The 21,953-nt window shown below is 37.4% G+C and overlaps 1 protein-coding gene across 2 annotated transcripts in view; it reads right to left on the bottom strand.

The window, feature by feature from the left end:
• Positions 1 to 19,862, bottom strand: part of mapk1 (mitogen-activated protein kinase 1) — a 28,629-nt gene extending 8,767 nt beyond the window's left edge. The window contains exons 1-6 of one of the 2 annotated variants that reach the window (XM_054610276.1): positions 19,802 to 19,854; positions 19,531 to 19,700; positions 2,918 to 3,100; positions 1,639 to 1,828; positions 959 to 1,075; positions 445 to 559 (exon numbers count right to left, since the gene is read on the bottom strand). In XM_054610276.1, coding sequence (XP_054466251.1) covers positions 445 to 559; positions 959 to 1,075; positions 1,639 to 1,828; positions 2,918 to 3,100; positions 19,531 to 19,676 — 751 coding nt within the window. In that variant the 5' untranslated portion in view covers positions 19,677 to 19,700; positions 19,802 to 19,854. Of the gene's footprint in view, positions 1 to 444; positions 560 to 958; positions 1,076 to 1,638; positions 1,829 to 2,917; positions 3,101 to 19,530 lie in introns of both variants that reach the window. The other variant, XM_054610275.1, reaches the window with a different exon arrangement.
• Between the last annotated feature and the right edge of the window lie 2,091 nt (positions 19,863 to 21,953).

Raw genomic sequence — 21,953 nt, 5'->3', positions numbered from 1 at the left:
TTGTTTATGTGTGGGGTTTATTTTAATTAAATTTGGACTCAACTTTACAGAATTTATACATTTCAAGTAATTGATCTTAAAAGCTAGTAGACCTAGCTAGTAGTGAAACCGGCCAGTCCTAATGAATCCAGACATTTAAACTTACTAGTCTCAAGCTCACTTACAGCAAGTTCTTTAACTTTTAAAATAATTAATTTATTGCTTTGTGTAACAATCATGTCAGAGTTTCTATTGGTTTCATTGGCGTAAATGGTCTCCATCTGTAGATTTGCATTAAACAATACACTAACAAGACCAGCTCATTTTTTTTTATTTATAGCAGAATATTTCCCCCCCTGACCACTCTCGTGGTTGTTTTAACCGTGAGAATCATTGGTTTAAACAACAATACTACAGCACCACACCAAACCGAAAAACACCGGAAATAATAAAGAGAATTTTTACCCAAAATGTGGTTAAGCTGATCCAAGTAGTGCTTCCCGGGAAAGATTGGCCTGTTGGACAACATCTCAGCCAGGATGCAGCCCACTGACCAGATGTCTATGGACTTGGTATAGCCCTGAGAGAGAGCGGCACAAGGACACAGTCATGACTACAGTGTATTTAAAGTCAATATAATAATATGAAAATGGAGCATGAATGCAAACGGTATCAAGTTAAGTCATGTTGGGCCCAGTAAGAATAATCAAGTAATTACTAGAGCCACACATTTCTATCTAAAGCTAAATTTAAGATTTGAATAAAGTAAAAAAATACAAAAAGAAACACATATAGAACCTGCAAAGTCAATATGCTTTCCCAAAATATTTAACTTAAAATAAAACGACTGAGGTTTTAACCAAAAACAGGGATCATATTTCCGGTTGTCTCCTAGCAAAACAAACAAACAAAAAACCCAAAACTTATTCACTCATCCTGTTGACATGTCAACGTCTTCACAGCAGTCAAGGACACTCACCTTGGAGTTGAGCATGATCTCAGGTGCTCGGTACCAACGAGTGGCTACGTACTCCGTCAGGAAACCAGTGTGATCGTGGTCGGGATCAGCCACACGGGCCAAACCAAAATCACAGATCTGCAGAAAGACGAGAGACAAGACGATGAATGGCTGAAACATTGGAGGACACGAGATCTAAATGAGCTGGATGTCATTTCACTGACAACTTAAAACCTTCCACAGGTTGGAGGACACGTTTGGAGCCTTCAGAGCAGTTGTTTGCATGGCTGTTTTGTCCTCGTTTGGAAGTCATATTGTGCTAATATCGATCTTTATTGAGATATCAGTCTTCAGTGTTTCTCTGCCAGCATTTAGACCATCACAAACCATAAACTGAGCCTGAATTTTTTTAATTTAGGCTAATTAAAATACATTTGGTAGGATATGACTGAATATTTAACGTTTCACCTAAAATCATGTACCTATATTCAATAGAAAACAAAATATGGATCATCAGTAGCTGAAAATCCACCAAATGTAATTCCTCTTTAATAATAATAAAAACTGTATTTGTTCTGCACCTTTCATACAATAAATAAAGCTCAAAGTGCTTCACAATAAAGGAATCACATGCACCTGGTGCCTCACATAAAAATAGACACACAGCAGAATGAAAGCCTCTTTTTTTTGGTAGACTCTACCTTGAGATCACAGGTGGTGTTGAGCAGAAGGTTGGAGGGCTTCAGGTCGCGGTGCAGGACGTTGGCAGAGTGGATGTACTTGAGGCCTCGTAGGATCTGGTAGAGGAAGTAGCAGATGTGGTCGTTGCTCAGGTGTTGGGTCTTCAGGAGCTTGTACAGGTCGGTCTCCATGAGATCCTGGACGATGTATCTGCACAGCGTCAGGTTAAAGAACTTCTACTTTTAGGTTGTGGAAGAACACTCCTTGTAGAAGCAATATTAAAACGTTGTCCTGTTCAGTAGAGTCAGGTTTGTTTTCCATCTGGACCACATTGTAATGTCCTTCAAAATAAGATATAAAAGGTTTCCAAAAGGGCTGTTCAATAAATCCAAAAGTGACCAAAACAGAAATGATGCTCTCTAACAAGCCTATTTTGAATCATAGAAATATGAATATATGATCAATTTATTCCTTCATACAGACTGCTGCTAACCCCTTAAGTACAAAACAATCATAATCCATGATTTTCAGTTTATTTTTACTGCCCAGCCCTCAAATCAAAACTACATTTAGGTTTGTATTGCCACATTAAAATTGGACTGTTTTAGCATTGGAGAAAAAATGAATAACTTTGCATCATTTAACTTTATGATTATCCTTATTTTGCTGTTCATGCAGGCTGGCAGAGCCACGAGAAGACAGCCAAAATGCTCAGTTCAGTCATATTTCAAATGAGAGAAAAACATTTTTTAGTCTTGAAGGGTTTATGGTTGTTTTGTTGTTTTGTTTGGGTGAATGCTATTCTGATCTGGCGAGCGGTAAGCAGAGAGCCGAGCGGCGGTGGGCATCGGGCACAAACTTTTCTTTGATGTAAAGCAGAGTGTAATACGACACACTCTGCGTTATGAAACTTAATGTAACTACGCACTCCACCAGTGTGCTACTGTGGCTGCTGGGCTACAGCTAAGAGCGTGTCTGCCAAATATATTGTGACAGGTGGCCATTATGTAATAAAATACAACGGAAAACCTCTTTGCAACCACAAATGCTCGCGTGTAAGATGAACTTCACTGGTAACACAAAGAAGTCATTTTAAATGTTTGAAATATATTTGCATAAAAAGCACAAACGTCTGTGGAAATACAAATACTTTAACATCCTATTAACTACCTTAAAAATGCAAGACAATTACTATTAATGGCATTAAGGATGAACTTGAAGCTCATAAATTAAACGGCAGAAACATAAAATATGTCAGACAACAAATCCAAGTCATGAGAAGTGTTTGTGAAAGGATACACGTCCTTCATCAGGTCAATGGTTGGTGTGCGGATGATGTCGTTGATGCCGATGATGTTCTCATGTTTGAAGCGCAGGAGGATTTTGATCTCCCTCAGAGTGCGTTGGCAGTACGTCTGGTGCTCGAAGGGGCTGATCTTCTTGATGGCCACACGGATCTTGTTGTCCCGGTCGTAGGCAGAGCTGGATTATTGAAAAAAAAAAAAAAAAAAAAAAAGGCAAATATTAGACACCTCTGTCGAAGGAACACACAATCAAAACGCCATCAGTACAGTATAAATAGAACATATTTTGACCCATTTAATCTCGTGTCAACACCTTTCAACAAGAAATCTTGATACTTGAGTTTTAACTTCCTGTTTTCTATATTTTGTACAGACTCTTCTGTGCAGCTGTCTGAGGCTGCATTGACACCAAATCAACCAAAGGCATTGCTGGGAAAACACAAATACCTCCCATTCATTAGGAGGTGTGTAGTGCGTTTAACCTGGAGAAACACAACCTGACGACCCTTCATCACGTACCCTTCAATCAATCGGTCATGAGGTTAAAAAAAAGACTTTGATCGACGTGCAGTTGCTTCGTGTTGATGGGCCATTTACTGACACTACCGCACCAGCGCACAGCCCTGATCTGCTCTGAATGCAGCCTTACTGGTACCCACAATCCTTACTACAGTATTACATGGGATGACACTGATATCTCTTTAGTCGAAGGCCAACAACGCCACTTTGCACAAAGTTGGAATACCGCACCCAGCTGTGCCCTGAGCAACTGCTTAAAGCCAATGATAGAGAAGGATCGCAGCGTGTCATACTGAAAACAATCTGCAACCAAGGAGCTGAACCGCTGACAAAATGCCTTTAGCTAGCGATAAACATCAGATTCAGAATGTCATTTATATGGATATAAATAACTTAGATGATGATGGGACAAGTAAGCAAGCTGATAGCAAGCTAAAGTTCGCCTTGTGTCAGCAAGTTAATGTAGTTAAACTGAGGCATTTGCAAACATAACACTGCGTAGCTTTCTAAATTAATCCTTATTCCACTTGAACACAAGTATCATACTATTATATATATTATCTGTTAGCCAAAAACTGACATTTTGACAAAATACTTGATGCTCATGGAACATTAGACATACTGAATGTCAGGAAACCAAAGTTTTCACATTCTTCCCACTGATGCATCACTTTTGTCGTCTTAAAAGCTCAGTTTTTCAGATTTTTGCAGCTTTTAGAAACTTAGTTTTGGGTTCTTTACCCTGTTGAGAGTTCATCAAACGTTTCTAAGCTTTGAGGTTTGCTAATTCATACAAACTGCAGATAGCAGATGTGGTGGTTTCTTCTTTCATCATTACCCGTTGAAATACGTTGGAACGATCTACTGACATTTAAGGAAACAGAAAAATGAAATCATATCTTGTTGCGCAGACCAAGTTTCATTGAACAGGCAGCAGTCAGGCGCCAAAGTCGGTGACAAATGCTGCTTCCTTCCTGTGGTTTGCCAGTGGAAATCTTTTAATGTGAAGTAGTGACAGCAGGAAATGTTGGGGCTTGCATTAGCAGTATCTCAACACGGCAAATACACTTTGTTACAGCGTGGAGCAGAAAACAATGGGGCTGCTGTAGAATCGGTTAGATGAAAGTAAGAGCAGGAATGTGGGAGTGGAGCAAAACTCCCAGACAAAGAGCAGCATCACTCTTAACAAGCTTAAGTACCGATTCCTGGAAATGTAGAACCAGGACACACAGCTCGGTTGAGTTTAGAGACAAACCCTGCTTGGATTAGCTACCGAGCAGGTCCGTAATACTGCAGGTCAGATGAGAGGATGCAGAGAAAAACCACTGCATCTAAATGTTTCCAAGAGCCAGAGGGAAAGAGGTGACCTGGTCAAGATAAGCCCACCTCACTCTGGTTTCCCCACACCTTAGAAACTATACTGCCAAAATATAACATGCCTTTTAGTTGCAGTTGTTACAATAATAAAAAAAAAAGTGTCATACTTTGGACTGGAGCTTGAATAACATTGCATTTGTTTAAATGCAGCCCCGACATTCAGTGTTTGGAGGAATATCACATATTTGATTCAAACACAAAGTCAACCAGTAACAATTAGCTTTAAAGAGCTACAGCTTACACAAAAACGTTTCGCATTGAGATCAACTTTATATATTAAATCATACTGAAGAATCCACTTCCAAAGAAATTCTCACTAATCTTGTTGCCTTATAGATAAGCTGATTTAATCAACAGATGTATTCAAACTCAGCTTCTCCACAAAGAATAAAGCAAAAGCCCTAGTTTAAAACAGAGATGAGTTTGAAAGCTTTCTGCACATTAGTCATGAAAAAAGCATCAAGAACAACAAATGAACTACAGAGATCTTAGTCGACTGAGACAAAAGCTACGGATTAGTCAACTTATCGACTAAAAGGGGAAAGCCCTAGTAAATATGTATCAGTCATCTAAGACTTTGAGACATGTCCTAGACTTTCAGCCCATATTTTCAGTTCTTTTGAAACAATTTCAAGGCCTGGAATACTTATTTTCACATTCCAGGATCTCGATGTCAACAGGAAGAGCTGACCACTGTCTAGATCCTCATTGCATGTACATAAGTGAGGCAATTTAACGTGTCAAAGAGACAGCAAAGTATTTAGTAACACTCAATTAGTTGCAGATCTTCCTATGATGTGGCAATTCATCTTGCGGAGCAGGTATGAATGTTAGCACGCAGTTCAGCTCCATTTTGCAATATTGGCATCTTAAACAAAACAAAAATGAAAAGCATAACATATACAGGGAATGATAAAGCATGTTTGCATGCACGGGGAATGCCTGAGTCTGGCAGATCTCACACTAAAGCCAGACCCAGAGAGAGGGGCAATAAGTTAACGCACACAGCTTAGGAGGTATGCGCCTTTCACATCACGCATTCTGCACAACGGAGGTGATTTACTGTCAGTCCAATCCACCCTTTTCAAAGCTTAGAGTGGTGTCAAATACACTGCTAAAGGAGTTAGGGGAAAGGTTCTGCTCGTTATGCAAACAAGAACAAAATAAATAAAGAATTTCAAACAATATCCAGACTGGAAAAAACGCATATTTGTACATCTTTTCATAAGGAGACTAAAAGAATATCAAGATAAAGGGCGTTACTGCACTTGAACACATATAGGACTCATGTCTATGAGCAGATGTAAACTGGAAAGAAATCCCAGCATGCCCTTTGGCATGAATAATGTGTGGGCTAAACCGGGCTAAGTTCTTACTTGCAGGCCATTATTTCTGAGGATGATATTCACCATTTACCAAGTTGCATCGACAAGTATCAGCATGTTAAATGATCTCTGGTCCGTTGAGAGCATTGGATTTTTGTTTACTCTGTCTGCTTTTATGATCTTTCCGTTTCTCCACTGTGCTGTAACAGCGGTTTTCCAGCAGCTGGCAGGTTCGTGTGTGTATTGGGAGCAATTGGAGTTATGATAAAGTTATTGTAATGCAAAAACCCTGTTGTCCAAATGATTGATTCCTGTAAGTCGCTTTGGATAAAAGCGTCTGCTAAATGACTGTAATGTAATGTAATTGATTCCAAGGAAAAACCCAATAAAAACCTAACAAAGAGAGTAACTTTTACGGATTGTCTGAGTGTGTCTACAGCCAGCAGACTAATTGTGAAAGCTTGGCCCAGCCTGTGGTGAGACGCCTCCTCAACATCATGCCAGGTACAGACAAGTATAATGGCTCTCTTTACTGGCTTGATGACTGTCTCCACTTCCCCACGCTCACTTAGCCTGAGATATTTAGAATTTTCCCACTGGGGTCTAAACCTACCTCTTGCATGCCGACTTAAACGGCCATCTGATTATTGTTTTAAATCAAATAAAATGGAAATAAGATATCTGTGCGTTGCCTTCAAGTGCTGTGACTAATACATTAATATCCTTTTTAGTTATTTTTAGGGTTACATGTAAGTGTTGGTTTCCTGGTCATTTAAGAATATTGAGGGTTTTAATGTAATGTCAGAAATTCAGTCCGTCTAATTTGAAGTCTGTTCCAAAGAATAACCATTTATATTTTAGTCTGGGGTTGGTTAAGAAAACTGGCCAGACATCTTCAGTGCACAGGAAGTGACACACCAAAACCACGTCCAAAACTCACCACCTACTGCCAAGAAATGCTAATTACTGTTCCCGGTTTCCAAGATTGTCTGGATTTCCAAGTCATCTTGCAAGTTGCTGCCATTTGGAGCAATCAAGGAAAAAAAACAAAATGGCAAACAAAGCTGTACCTTCAGGATTACAAAATTACCACAAGTTCTTGAGCTGCATCATTTACACCTACAGCCAAGAGTAATTTTATTTCTGCACATTACAAACAACACAGAGAGAGAGAGAGAGAGAGAGAGAGAGAGAGAGAGAGAGAGAGAGAGAGAGAGAGATTACTGAAAAACACCCACGTAGTTTGACAAAATAAGAAAATTAGTTGCTATAGTGATGGGGGGTGCATGGACTGAAATGTAAACACAAGTGTACCAGCCTTCTGCGAGGGAAATATGAGTGACCTTCCTTTCCACTTGTGTGAGAGGAGTGTGAGAGGAATGTGTGTGTGTGTGTGTGTGTGTGTGTGTGTGTGTGTGTGTGTGTGTGTGTGTGTGTGTGTGTGTGTGGAAATAGCTCTCCATGTTAGCTCTTCTTCACCAGTAGATCCCCTCGTCGTGTACAGAGAAGCAGGGAGCTACGAGACTTATTCACCGAAAGTAAAATATGATCCAGCGCAAAGTCAGTTTGTCACAGACATATCTATTTTTAGAACGGTCAATTACAATATTTGTTCATGCAAGATGTGAAGATCAGAAGCGGGATGTCTTCGCAATACTCTGCCTTCTCAAACTGTATGAAAACAATCGAATGCACACATTTATTTCTGCAGTAAACTAAAGAAAGTAAGTCCAATTTGGCTTGTAGATACAGGATTATGCACCAGTTGCAAAAGGTGTTTTTTTTATAGAATGATATAATATTATATCTAATATGATATCTTTCAGTTTTATGAGGATTGCTCAGGAAAATTGTGATTTATTTTTTTATTATTTCTTAGATTAAACTCGTAATGCTATAAAGTGCTGCAGGAATGAGTCCTAAAACCTGGAAATGAGTCCGCATAGTTGTACTTCCTGTTCCCTTGTCTCAAAGTATACGTACTAGGATATAAAATCAGTAACTAATACATCATCACTCTATAATCCTAAATAATTGAAAGTTTAATGGATAATGATTTAAATCACTATCTGGAGCCCTATTCAAAACCAACTTATCTAATAAAATATATTTCTCTAAATGCACTAAATGTTTTGCAACCGCTTGCTTGTTGTTACGTGCAGACGGAAGTGAGGACAATCTTAGCTCTCATCACATTTCACCATGTTTACTGAGGCAAGCCTATCAGTTCCTTGTAAGTTTGTGCAGGAGTGTAACGGAATGTACTCTTTGAGGAAGTTCAAAGTACACCGAGTTGAGTGTGTAGTAGTAATATGTTTCCCTCAGTGTGCTCTGACGGTCTCGACCTTCTGAGCCTTATCGCCGAAGGGTTGACTTTCATTTCTGAGAATTGTTCACTCTTACTCTTTTTTCTGGTTTCGATTGTTACTGATGTAAATCCTTATGTCTGACGAGGAGGAGGCCACACTTGGCTCGGTGTTTGGAACCAGCTGATGGTGGCACCTGTCAGCTGAGAGTAACTCTTCCCTGTAATAACTCAGACAAAGCTCTCTTTATGTTTCGTGGCTCGAGCTGTTACCATGATCGTCGATTCATCTTTTAAGCCATTTTTAAGCAAAAGAAAAATGGCCAAATTGCACTTTCAGGTTTTCTTAGTATTCAATGACAGAAAATGAATTTCCTTTGGGTCTTGGGACAATCAATCTGTATGTCAACTTGACCTTTGGGAAACTGTGATGGACATTTCTCACTATTTTCTGACATATTAACGCATAAACAATGAACTGATGAAACGAGAAGATAACTGGTAGATTTTATCCAGCCCAAACTGACAGCTGGATAAAATATTTCAGGAATGGTTGAAACTCCTGAAATCAAAAGCAGAACTTAATTCTTCTTCTGACAACAACAGCAACAACATTTACTCACATCTTTGTTAATATATACAGGAATGTTATCAAAGGCCTCAGATTTTCTTGATTTTTTTCCCCCTCAAATGTGCTTATTTTAAATAAAAGATGCTGCAGCGACAAGAAGAGCTGCAGGCTCTTGAATGCAACAGTGAAGGAGAATCTGCTTTCGAGCTGCCTTTCCTGTTTCCTCTGCTTCTGTATTGTTTTCTGAGCATGCTCAGTGCGCAGGAAGGAGCACAGAGAGGAGGGTAGGGGGTGAGGAGGGGTTGCTGGTGGTGGTGGGTCCTCTCTGTTTCCAAGGAGATGGGAATACAAGGCTTTACACTGCAGCCGCCGTGTTATGCAATAGGGCTGTTACCATGACGATGCTCAAGTGGTTGGGTTGAAGAAAGAAGGGGGGGGGGGGGGGGGGGGGGTTAAAGCTCACAATACTCGAGGGTGACGCGTTCCGAGGAAAAGTGCAGATATGAGCGTCACTGCACAAACTAGATAGACGGAGTCCAACGATTTGCAGAGGCTTTGAACGCAGCGTGAGAAGAAGCGCCGGGTTGGAGGGACGAGCTTCAAACGCCACTCACAGGCCGACGGGGCGTTAAGCATCGGTGCTGTGGGATTAGAGGGGCTTTGCATTGTGCTATTTACAGTACATTTACTAGTCTAGTGTGATAGCCGTGGAACAGGGGGGTCATCAATCACAACACATCAGTTATTATTAGGGCTGTGTCAAATAGCTCAAAGCTTTATTCATAAGATTGGCATTCAAATTCTAACATTCACATGCTGAGCAGCTTCTTTTTTTTCTTTTTCTGGCCACTGCAGATTTATGAGCGCTGCTGCTGAAATTTCACACAATCAGAATAAGTTTAATATGTAGTCACATTGTCGGCAGCTTCATTTGTTAAATTTTTCAAATGTATTTTTCTCCTTTCTGATAAAACTGTACAGTGAACATGTTTGGCTAAACAAGACATTTGATGACATCATCTGGGGCTCTAAGAAGCTGTGATGGGCATGTTTACAGTATATTACATTTACCAATTGATTGATTTATTAGAAGTTACACTGCAATAAGGATTGTTACCCTAATAATAACTAACTAATAATCCTAAATTATTCACATTTCTACAAATCCAGATCTCTTGAATTTATTCTATAAACTGATAAACTTCTTACTCTAGATTTGATTTGTGTATCTGTATTCTATATTTCAGAATCTATGTTAGATGTTTCTGCAGACATCAATTAATTGTGATCCTTTTCTTAGAACTGATATCATCATTTGTTGTTCCGAGAGGCTTCAGTAGTAAAGCTTCAGGCTTCACTGACTATCGCCCACAAGAGTTCACACAATATGCCTTCACGGCTGTGTGTAGAAAAAAAAAAAAAAATATATATATATATATATATATATATCCTTTTCGCAAAGGGTGTCTTTAGTTTAGTGAAATCACAATTGGAAAAACACACAAAAATCAATTCTGTTTTGCATATTTGCTCGCTTAATGCTTTATCCATGAACTATTACACATTTTGGCTGCATCTTCTTTTTTTTTTGCTTATCATACACACTTCCTGTTTATGTGTTTACTAACCAAAACAACCAGTTTCCAGCAAGGTGACTGAGAACATTTCACTCAAGCTTGAATGATAAAAAAAAATGAGCTCTGCGTGATAAAACAGCCCTGTGACACCTGATACGCTTACTTGGCTTTTGCAAAATGCATGCTTTGATCACCAGCATAACTTGTTCAACACCTCTAATCATTCTTAGATTCTAAAGGAAACTTTGAGGAAGTGACTTTCAGGAAGTCACTTTTCCCTCCTTGCACCGTGCACACAGTACCTGTAGAGCAGTGATATGGATTTAAATAGATCCTCACTGTGGTATGCAGTACTTTGTCACAGACGTTACACTAAAGGGACCGTTTGGATTATTTGTAGACTGCTTTATCAACCCCGTTTACTAATGACCAAATACAGATGAACACCATCCTCAAATAAATGTTTTTTCTTGTTCTGTCCATATATTTACTTATTTAAATGTTTGAATCCCTCATCACAGCAACTAGCATGACATTAAATTAAATGTACGTGGTTTATATACACCCTGCTGAATAGCATTACAGACAAACACGGTAAATAGTGTACTGTATGATCTGAAGTACAGCAGCACTCCAACAAAAAGCACAGCATGACTTCCAGCTCTCAGGTGCGGAACAAACACTCTGAACATTGTGTCGCTGTTTGAGCTCGTTATCTGCAAGGTCACACATTCAACCAGCAGTCGAGTCCCTTCATTCAACCAGATTCGGATGGGGTTATTTTGCATGCATCAAAATTCTGAAGCACCCTTTTGTATCCCTGAATGAATAGAACCAAATAATGCAAAAGCTAATATGGCAACAGTTCAGTAATCTTGTGCAGTTAGGGAAAGGAAAATGAATAATTTTGATAATAATGTAAGTCAATTCTTAAAGCAAATATGTCAAACATTAACTGGTTCCAGCTTCTAAATTGTGAGGATATGCTGCAAAAAAACAAGACATCTGAAGAACCTTTGGTCTTAGGAAAATGTAAAAATGCATTTGATAGACTAGGCGAATAATAGAGAAAATATGAATTGATTAATAATTTATTGCATCGTAAATAATCTCAGATTTTAGCTTCTCAAACGTGAAGATTTTCTACATTTCTGTTAGTTTTTTTAAACATTAGTTTAAATTAAGTTTTATTGGTGTTGGTCTGTTGGGCAAACAAAACAAGACATTAAAATATCTCCTTTTTTGGCATTTAATAGACTAACCATTAATAAGAGAATCATAAATTGAAGGCTCACTCAATAACAAAAATATTTGTGTAGTTTGCGGCCTTTATACCATAAAAGATCCAAAGAAGATTTCCACAAATATTCTTCTTTATGCACTCTCTCTACAAACCTGCAGGACAATTTTCTATTTACATTAATAAGCTGTTTCTTAAAACCACACTGGTGATGTGTAACTTCTACAGGTAAAATGGAATATTATGAGTTGTTTTACATGCAAATATGTGTCTTCTCTGCGCCTTAACGTTGCACAACTGTCCAGAGAGTAAATTTAACAATCTATCTTTGTGTTTAAAGAAGCACAACTACAAGAGATATGTTCAGAGCTGCCTGACCACCACAGTATGACAATTTAACTTGGAATAATGTGGAATCAACGCCATTGTTGTATTTCAACAGTCATATCTCATACGGTTACCTTAGAATCTATTTGAATACATTAAATTCATTGATTTGAATTACTGTGGTCGATTTCCTGAGAAATGTGTCTGCAACAGGAGTGCAGTAATAAAATGCATCTGTCGGGGCCGTGATGATGAACACCGATATCGGCTTCAATGCGACAAGCCGCAGTGTGCGTGAACGTTTTTACGCGTTTGTTGAACCAGAAGTCATTGTGCTCGTCTTGGCAGGCCTAATCACCCAAATTACACAAATTACATCTCCTTCTGAATTGCACAACAGGATCTCAGAGTGTCAAGGCTCTCATTTTCTCCCCGTCGCTCCCATTGGCTGTGGAGTGGTGGTACTGATGTCAGAGGCAGAGGGGTTGCCATGGAGACGGGCGCCACTGTGGCATTCAAGAGGACGGCTCATGGCAGAATGAAGCCGAGCATCAGCAACGGGTAAGAATCAGTCGGGTCAAGGAGCCGCCATGAGGAGGAAGAGAAGCTTGATTTAAATATGTTAAAATATTCTCTAATTGCACTTATTACCAGTCTACATGTTCACTTATTACAGCACAGACTCAAATCGATCTCAATAATGCTCTTTTCACTTAAGTAAAAACAAATGATGAAACACAATTCTTTACAGTTTGCAACTTTCAAAGAGGTGGTAATTGCTGGATGTCTCAGTTTATCATTTATTTATTGATAAATTAAAAATAATTGGGTTTTGGACTGTTTGTTGGACAAAATGAGTTATTAGAAAATGCCACATTGAGCTCAGAAAAACTGTGAGGGGCTTTACACTTTTTTTTTTTAGACTACATGACTAATTGTGCAAATAATCAACTGATTAAAAAATAAAAATTAAAATAATTGTTAGTTGCAGACCTTAAAAAGTAGAAAAAATATTTAGTAGCACTTTAGTAGAACACAGGGTTCAGCTCTGTTTAATTCAGCTTCTGACAGTCTTAAGTTACTTGACTCGCCTGGTTAATTAAAAAAGAAATACAAAAACTTCTTAAGCAAGATGGTTTCGAATCAAAAGAAAGTTTAATGCCAGTTGTAACGAAATGGTCAAGTCTCTTTAGATTTACTTAGAAGTACAAAAACACAGCTCCCATAATGTATCCTTTTTAAATCCTTCGTTCCCTTTCGACTGGCACTCAAACATGTTAAAACAGGAGCCAAATATGACTCCAAATCCACAGATATTGGACACCATGGTGAAAAAGACGTTTTAAAACTTTTGTATAGTCAATCAACTTTGGATGCGCTGTTCTGATGTGTTGAATCTGCAACGATACTGACCCTTAAAGGCAGATCAGGTATCTCTTTTACATCATTTTTTTTTGTATATTTCATAGTAAAATTCAATATTTCCTGTTGGTCACAATAACAACACACAGTGCAGTATACAGATTTTAAATTAGGGGGGAAAACAGAGCACTGGTATTAGATCTGTACCCCACATATACTCTGATTTGAATGTAGGGAGGCACTGATCTTCACTCTCAATACCAACAGAAGTTAATAAAATGTATTAAAAACAACAATGAACAAACAATAAAAAATGTATCCAAGAATGCAATGGGATCTGATTGTTTTGTTTCTTCAGAGTTTCCATGATCATGACCAACCAGCGATAGTTAGATAGAAAACTTTCTATCGACAGGAGCCACTTCAGCAGCATTCCCCCTATGATCTAACTGTTCATGTGGGCGTGTTAAAAAAGGCAGAGTATGCTGAGCTCGGGAACATCATCACACGGGGAGATACAGTATCTTGCGATTGTGTAAGCCCGTCGGTGTGTGGACGAACCGAGGCTTGTGTTAAGAGGCTCAGTGCACAGTCAATACGGGCTGCCCTCAGCCGCTGGAAAGCCCTGACACGCAGCAGCCTTACAGTCAACAAGAGGCTTTTTGAAAACAAAAATAGGCCCACTCTGAAAATGACACACAGACATGCCTCACCGGCAAACCGCCCTCTCACCGAACAGTCAAACAGCCAGATTTCAGAACGCAGCACTTCCCGACACAAACACAGAACTTTGTGGAATAATATACTGACTAGAAGAGCTTTTTTTAAGTACAACTTTTACTAACTGAAGACTCGCAGACTGATTTTGTTCCTCTATCCCTTCTTGTTCTGTTAAGATTTATAAAAGAAATCACTACAACGCATTACAACTACAACAATGATTCAGTTTTATAGGGTACCTACAGCTTAGAACGCTAACAAAATAATTGTTTAATGTTGGTTAAAATGCTCAAATTCTACTTTCTGGTACACAAGTCAGAAGCTGCTTGGCTTGGAGTGTGGACACGTCAGAAACACAGATACTAGAAACATTACATCGAGAACCAAAAGCTTGTTTAGACCAACTGTTGGTGACCAAACAGATTATTGTAGAAGGCTGCCAAAAAAGGAAAGTTTTTGGCACCTTGTCAAAAAGTTGTTGTTGGATTGCATTCTGAAAGAGGAGAAATGGTTTAAGAACATATCAGAGCCCTAAATAGCTCTGGTATCCGACACAAGACACCGATGAAGAGTTGTCCATCCAAGGTCTCTACTGTACTGTGGCAAAAATGTGCATAAGAACTCCATCTTTCCAGTAATAAAGCCCATGAGCGGCTATAAATCCTCGGCCACCAGGTTTGCATCTTTGACACAACATTAGACTTGATGTGTTTGTGTGATAAAGGAAGAAAAAATGATTTAGGATCACACAGTGAAAACAATAAAAGCAGCAGAAAGGAGGACATTGAGAACACGGACAAAGCTGTTGACATGGCAACCACAAACAGCATCTGGGCTTTATTAAGTTTGGAGGTTTTGTATTATTTTGCAAGGCTACATTTAAATGGACCTAGGTGTGAATATGACGTATAAAGTCACTTTCTGTTTTTTGGGAAAGTTGTTTTAACATGTAATCACAATTTATGGTTGCTTACTTTAGTTTTAATATTTTTAATGCTGGAATGTTTTTAACTAAAATCCAACAATCAGCATGTTTGATGCTCTGAGCTGCAAGACATGTTGATATTTGGGAGGCGTGTGTGTGTGTGTCTTCTCTTTGGTGATAAGCTATCAAAAATGCCATACTATGCATTTGTGATCCTTTATAATGTTGTTGAATAAAAACCTACGTGTGATATGTGCTCAGGCAAATCCAGCTCTTCTGAATCATAATACTTGAATGCGTCCGAGGGGAAGCGTAAACAAGATAACACCAGTATATAGCGGTGCACTGTCACCACAAAAACAAATCTAAAAGAGCAAGTTCCTGATTTAAAAAGACTTTGGATATTAAAAGTACACGCTGCACCACTTTCTCTGGCTGCTGCACTTGAAGGCAACATGACAAACTCACTCAAAACTACAGGTCTCAAAGTAGAACGCAGCAAGACCACAAGTGCAAAGAGGCTGAGGCTGTCAAATCATCCACTCGAACGTCAGAAATACACCAAGTAAATTACTGGGCTTTCACGTGAACATGGGTGAAGAACACTGTGAGTGGTTATGTAGGTCTTGCTGCTGGTATTAAAAAAAGTTGTTGATACAGTTATTTCACGGCTACAAGATGAAAACAGTCGATGAACTCAAGATGCGGGACATTGCTCTAAAAAAAAAAAAAAAAAAAAAAAAAGCATCTAAATATCTGCTTGAGAGACTCAGAGAAAAAACAATCACAATGCTGCCTCAAATGACATAATCAAACAGTGTATGATGTTGCATATGTTGTCTCACAGGACCCACTTACATGTGAGAAAGGCTTGTAAAAGAAACAAAAACTTTGCATTTAATGGAGACAATGTTCTTGTAACTTGGCATCATTGGCAGTGAAAACAAATAGAGATCTAGTCCTTGCAGCCCTAGTCAAGCATGATGGACCTGTCTGTGCCTGTTCCTCTAATTTATACAGTACCAGTCAAAAGTTTGGACACACCTTCTCATTCAATGGTTTTTCTTTATTTTTTTTTCTACATTGTAGATTAATATTGAAGACATCCAAACTATGAAGGAACACATATGGAATTATGTGGTAAACAAACAAATGCTCAACAAACCAGAATATGTTTTATATTTTACATTCTTCAAAGTAGTTGAATGAGAAGGTGTGTCCAAACTTTTGGCTGGTACTGTATATTAATATTTCGAGATATCCAAAGATGAGTGTCTCTTTTACACTCATAAATCAATGTATTTTTGAGTGGCTTCCTGCACTTGATTGCCACTCTTGCTCCTAATAAACAGTATCACTTTTCTTGGAAGAGAAGCAAGATGCAGTCCAACCTGCCCAAACAAACCAAACATAGTCATTCAAACTCAGCGGTAAATTCCAATTACATCCACCAGATCATCAATGATAATGTGTTTCGCTCCAGACAGCATCACCTAACATCAACGTCATCCATTTAAATCAGATAAGAAGATCAAGGTCAAAAAAAGAACCAAACTGTCAAGGGGCAGAGCTAAATATCAACTTTATTTGGACGGGGAGAAAAAGTCTTCATCTTATTCATTTCACATTCCTGGAATGACTTGCAAGTAACCAGAAGAAGAAAGCACCGATTGGCCAGCATGGGTGAACACGTAACAAAACTGTCACTGACAGAAACTGAAACTGGATTAAAAGTGGCTTCCTACACTGTTTGACTGATAGATAATCTGTTAGAGGTGCAGTGCAGAGACACCACAGATACGGGAACCCCACATGTCACTGTTTGCGACACATCAACATTAATTGTAGTCTAGTGGGATGACTGGGCCAAGGTCTACTTACGATAAAATCAGGTCTGTTGTCTATGTGTGAGAATATTGTGGCTATAGGCATTGCAGACACTACGAATATCTTGACCTTATTTTGCTCATGTTTATTACAAACTTTAACAGTTCATCCTTGGTATGTCCCCTAAAAATCAAACGTTACATGCGGTCAGTCTGTATTTTTAATCCAAGGATGATTTGGATTCTAGCAAATGTGACCAAAGCCCTAAAACAGAAACACATGTGAACAAGTCAATGAAAGAGAAAAATGAACGGCATCGGTTAAATTATACTTCTTATATTTTGTAATAGTTTGCATTTCCATTTCTTATTCCCTAAAATGTGGTTTATGTTTTTGTCTCTTTATTCATCTGATTTCCGTTTGTGGAAGATATAGGCAATCAAAAAATGTATTTATATCTAGTTCGTATTAATGAAACATGATTAGTTGGAGACACTCTGCTGTCACTATTGATTAATTGCCAGATTCTTTTGATTATTAATTTATTGGTGTAGCTGTATGAGTTGCAAATAATAAAGCTAATCACAATTAACAAGAGAGCAAAGTGATGACTTCAAGTTATTTATTTTGTCTAGCTAAGAGTAAAAATATAAAAGGGTATTTAGTTTACAGTGATATGAAGCGGTAACAAACACTTATTTTTTGGATGATTTTTTTAAATTATTTTGATTTGAATTGCAGTTTCATCCTAGCTAACTACTCGCTGTTTGTCACCAGTTAATGTCACCACCATGAATCAGACTCTACATTTGTGTCACAGATCCCATTTGCAGTTTTCAACCCTTATTCTAAAGTGTTATTATCTCTTTTAATGCAAAATAAATATATCAAACTCATCATCCTTCCGACACTAGGGCTTTAATGGTGAACCGTATCTGGTTTGCCTGCTTTGAGCTAACCAGTGATTTGTTCATAGTGGATCATACCAGTAAGAACCGTTGCTTTTGGTGGGTTATTTCCATTTTGCAGGCAGAAGGATGCTTAACAACCTGCTGTGCCTCTACACTGTAGGCAGGCTGTGTGTCAACACTCAGAAAACCCAGCTCCTCTCACCACAGAGGAGGAATAAAAAAGAACTACACTGCTGTTGTTTGACACAAGGACAATATATTATGTAAGACATTACAGTGTGCGCATTTAAGAGAACCTACATGACCACAGGCTGAGGAAACCACAAGAGTTTGTGTTTTTGAAAGAGGGGGAGAGCAGGATTTCACTTAAAGCAATCTGAGATGCTGTTCAAAGTAAATAAAAGGTTAATTATCAGACTGAACAGTAACAATAATGCAGTAGAATGGGGTACAATCTCGATACCACATGGTTTTTATGAGTTTTTCCTCAACCACATCTCTGATTGCATAACATTGAATATACTAAAAACTACTTTCAGCATGAGTCTCGCTTATAAATTCCTTTACAATGTGCAACAAGCCATCAGCATCAGCCACTGAAACAAACATATAAGGAAAAACATCTCAAGCAAACTCAAGCAGCCAAATATCACAAAAATAAATATAAACATAGTTGCACAGCTACAGTGTGGGAGAACATATTCATCTAAATATATTAAAAAGGGCATTTATGTGAGAGACAAAACACCAGAAAGTCAATTAGAATCGCACAGTAAATGTGTGACAATATGAAGACATTTTATGATTTCCACAGTGAAGCAACAATCAGATGTAGTAGCTTTCACTGCAGATGCAAGCCTGTATACCATATGGTGAGTATTAAAAAAACACCACATTTGTTCATTTTTATAAAAGCTGCATGCAACAAACAGCAACTAGAAGCAATGCAAATGGTATTTTTTTATTTTATGATGAAACAGTGAAGCAACAATCAGATGTAGCAGTGTTAGATTAGTGTGAATCCTGCTTTCACTACATATGCAAGCCTATATACCTTATGGGGAGTATTAAAATGGATAAAAACACCACAAAGTGAATTAAAATCACTTTAAATGCAACGTGCATCAATGCACACACCCTGTTGTGTTTAGATCATTGCCAAAAACACCACATTTGTTCATTTTTATATAAGTTGCATGCAACTAACAGCAACTAGAAGCAATGCAAATGGTATTTTTTTATTTTATGATTAAAGTTAAGCAACAATCAGATGTAGTAGTGTTAAATTAGTGTGAATCCTGCTTTCACTACAGATGCAAGCCATATGGGGAGTATTAAAATGGATAAATTAGAAGATAAAAACACCACAAAGTGAATTAAAATCACTTTAAATGCAACGTGCATCAATGCACACACCCCAGATTTCTTCATTTCTATATAAAGCTGCATGCAACTAATTGCATTTTTAATTTATAAAAAAAAAAAAAAAAAAAAAAAAAAACCACTAACATTACATTATCAATCTTATCAAATTATCTTTTTTTTTTTTTTTTTTTTGCAGCCCCGACAAAAATCAAGTCAACTCAGCCGGGATTGAGTGCGCTTCCCTGGGGTAAACTCACCACACCATCCCGTAGGCTCCCTCCCCGATGTAGGAGAGGTTGCTGTACCGAGGCCCGACGTCGAAGGCCTGCCCGCGGACCAGCTCCGTCCCCGACCCGGGGCTGGGGCCGCAGCCGGCAGGGGCAGACACCGCAGCTGTCGCCATGATTAGGAGCTCTGGTTCCTGTTTCTGCAGCAAAGAGCAGAAAAACAAATATGTGCAGAAGAAAAAGGGGAGTTTTTTTTATATATATCCGTCGTCGCAGGGAGTGCAACAGTTGTCGGTGTTACCGGAGGCCTTCACTTCTTCTTCTGTTTCCCGTTTACGTGCCTGCAGAGCGACCACACCACCGCCGCCTCACCGCCTCACCGCCGCCCTCCACCACCGCTGCTGCTGCCGCTGCTGCTGCTGGTGCGTTCAAGGACCGAGCGGCGGAGAGGTTGATGCTGCGGGAAATAACGGAGGCGGTCACGTGGTGCGGTGTTGCCTTCAGGTACCGCGGAGGTAGATACAGTATAAAATAAGACATACATTTATATATATATATATATAATATATACATTTATATATATATATACATTTATATATATATATATATATTATATTTATATATATATATATATATATATATATATAAAATAAGATTTATATATATATAAATAAGACATACATTTATATATATATATAATAAGATATACATTTATATATATATATATATATATATATATATACATATACATTTATACATATTCATACATTTATATATATATAAAAAAGAAGACATACATTTATATATATATAAAAGAATACATACATTTATATATATATATATATAATACATATACATTTATACATATTCATACATTTATATATATATAAAAGAAGACATACATTTATATATATATATATATATATATATACATATACATTTATATATATTCATACATTTATATATATATAAAATAAGACATACATTTATATATATAAAAAAGAAGACATACATTATATATATATATAATACATATATTTATACATATTAAAACATTTATATATATATAAAAGAAGACATACATTTATATATATATATAAAGAAGACATACATTTATATTAATATTTATATATATATAAAAGAAGACATACATTTATATATATATAAAAGAAGACATACATTATATATATATATAAAAAAGAAGACATACATTTATATATATATAAAAGAAGACATACATTTATATATATATATAATTTACATATACATACATTATATATATTCATATTTATATATATATAAAAGAAGACATACATTTATATATAAAAAAGAAGACATACATTTATATATATATAAAAGAAGACATACATTTATATATATATAAAAGAAGACATACATTTACATATATATAAAAGAAGACATACATTTATATATATATAAAAGAAGACATACATTTATACAGTACCAGTCAAAAGTTTGGACACACCTTCTCATTCAATGGTTTTTCTTTATTTTTATTTTTTTCTACATTGTAGATTAATATTGAAGACATCCAAACTATGAAGGAACACATATGGAATTATGTGGTAAACAAACAAATGCTCAACAAACCAGAATATGTTTTATATTTTAGATTCTGCAAAGTAGTTGAATGAGAAGGTGTGTCCAAACTTTTGACTGGTACTATATATATATATATATATATATATATATATATATATATATATATATATATATATACAGTACCAGTCAAAAGTTTGAACGAAAAAGGCTTCAAACTCTCTACTGTGGAACCATTTTCCAGATTTAGGAGGCAGACACACTCACCACATTTAAGAGTAGGCTTTAAACTTTCCTTTTTGATAACGCTTATAGGTTATCCTTGGTCCAGCCTGTAGATATGCTGCTATAGACCTAGACTTCTGGGGGACTTCCTAGGATACACTGAGCTCCTCTCTCCTCTTTTCTCTTTCCATTTGTATGAATTAATGTCCCATTAATGCACATTAGTAGCTTAGCATCTTCCCCGTTATCTTTGTGCTTTCTCGCCTTGCATGTTTCTATGGATTGTGGTTATATCTGGACCGTCTTCGTGCCTCCTGCCTTCATCCTGCCTGACACCCCCTTCTAATAGTATTATTATAATTAGTCTCAATTATATTACTATAACTGCTACAATTTCTGCTATAATTATCATTATTATTCTATTAAATCCCCTCCTGATGTTATTTTTAGGAGTCGTAATTTTTCCATCATTATCCTGCTTATTACTCTCATTATATGAATGGTTATATCATATGCACTGACTGTGTTGTAACTCTGTTATGTTGTTCATTCTGTACACATGACCTCTAGTGCTCATCTGTCCATCCTGTGAGAAGGTTTCCTCCTCTGTGGATCCACCCAAGGTTTTTTCCTTTTTCTCTCCCTGTTAAAGGGAGTTTTTCCCTGAT

Source organism: Anoplopoma fimbria, chromosome 13, assembly GCF_027596085.1.
Source record: "Anoplopoma fimbria isolate UVic2021 breed Golden Eagle Sablefish chromosome 13, Afim_UVic_2022, whole genome shotgun sequence".
In the NCBI taxonomy this organism is placed as follows: domain Eukaryota; kingdom Metazoa; phylum Chordata; class Actinopteri; order Perciformes; family Anoplopomatidae; genus Anoplopoma; species Anoplopoma fimbria.
Note: the sequence above shows the minus strand (reverse complement) of the source record. Positions and strands in the feature narration are given on the sequence as shown.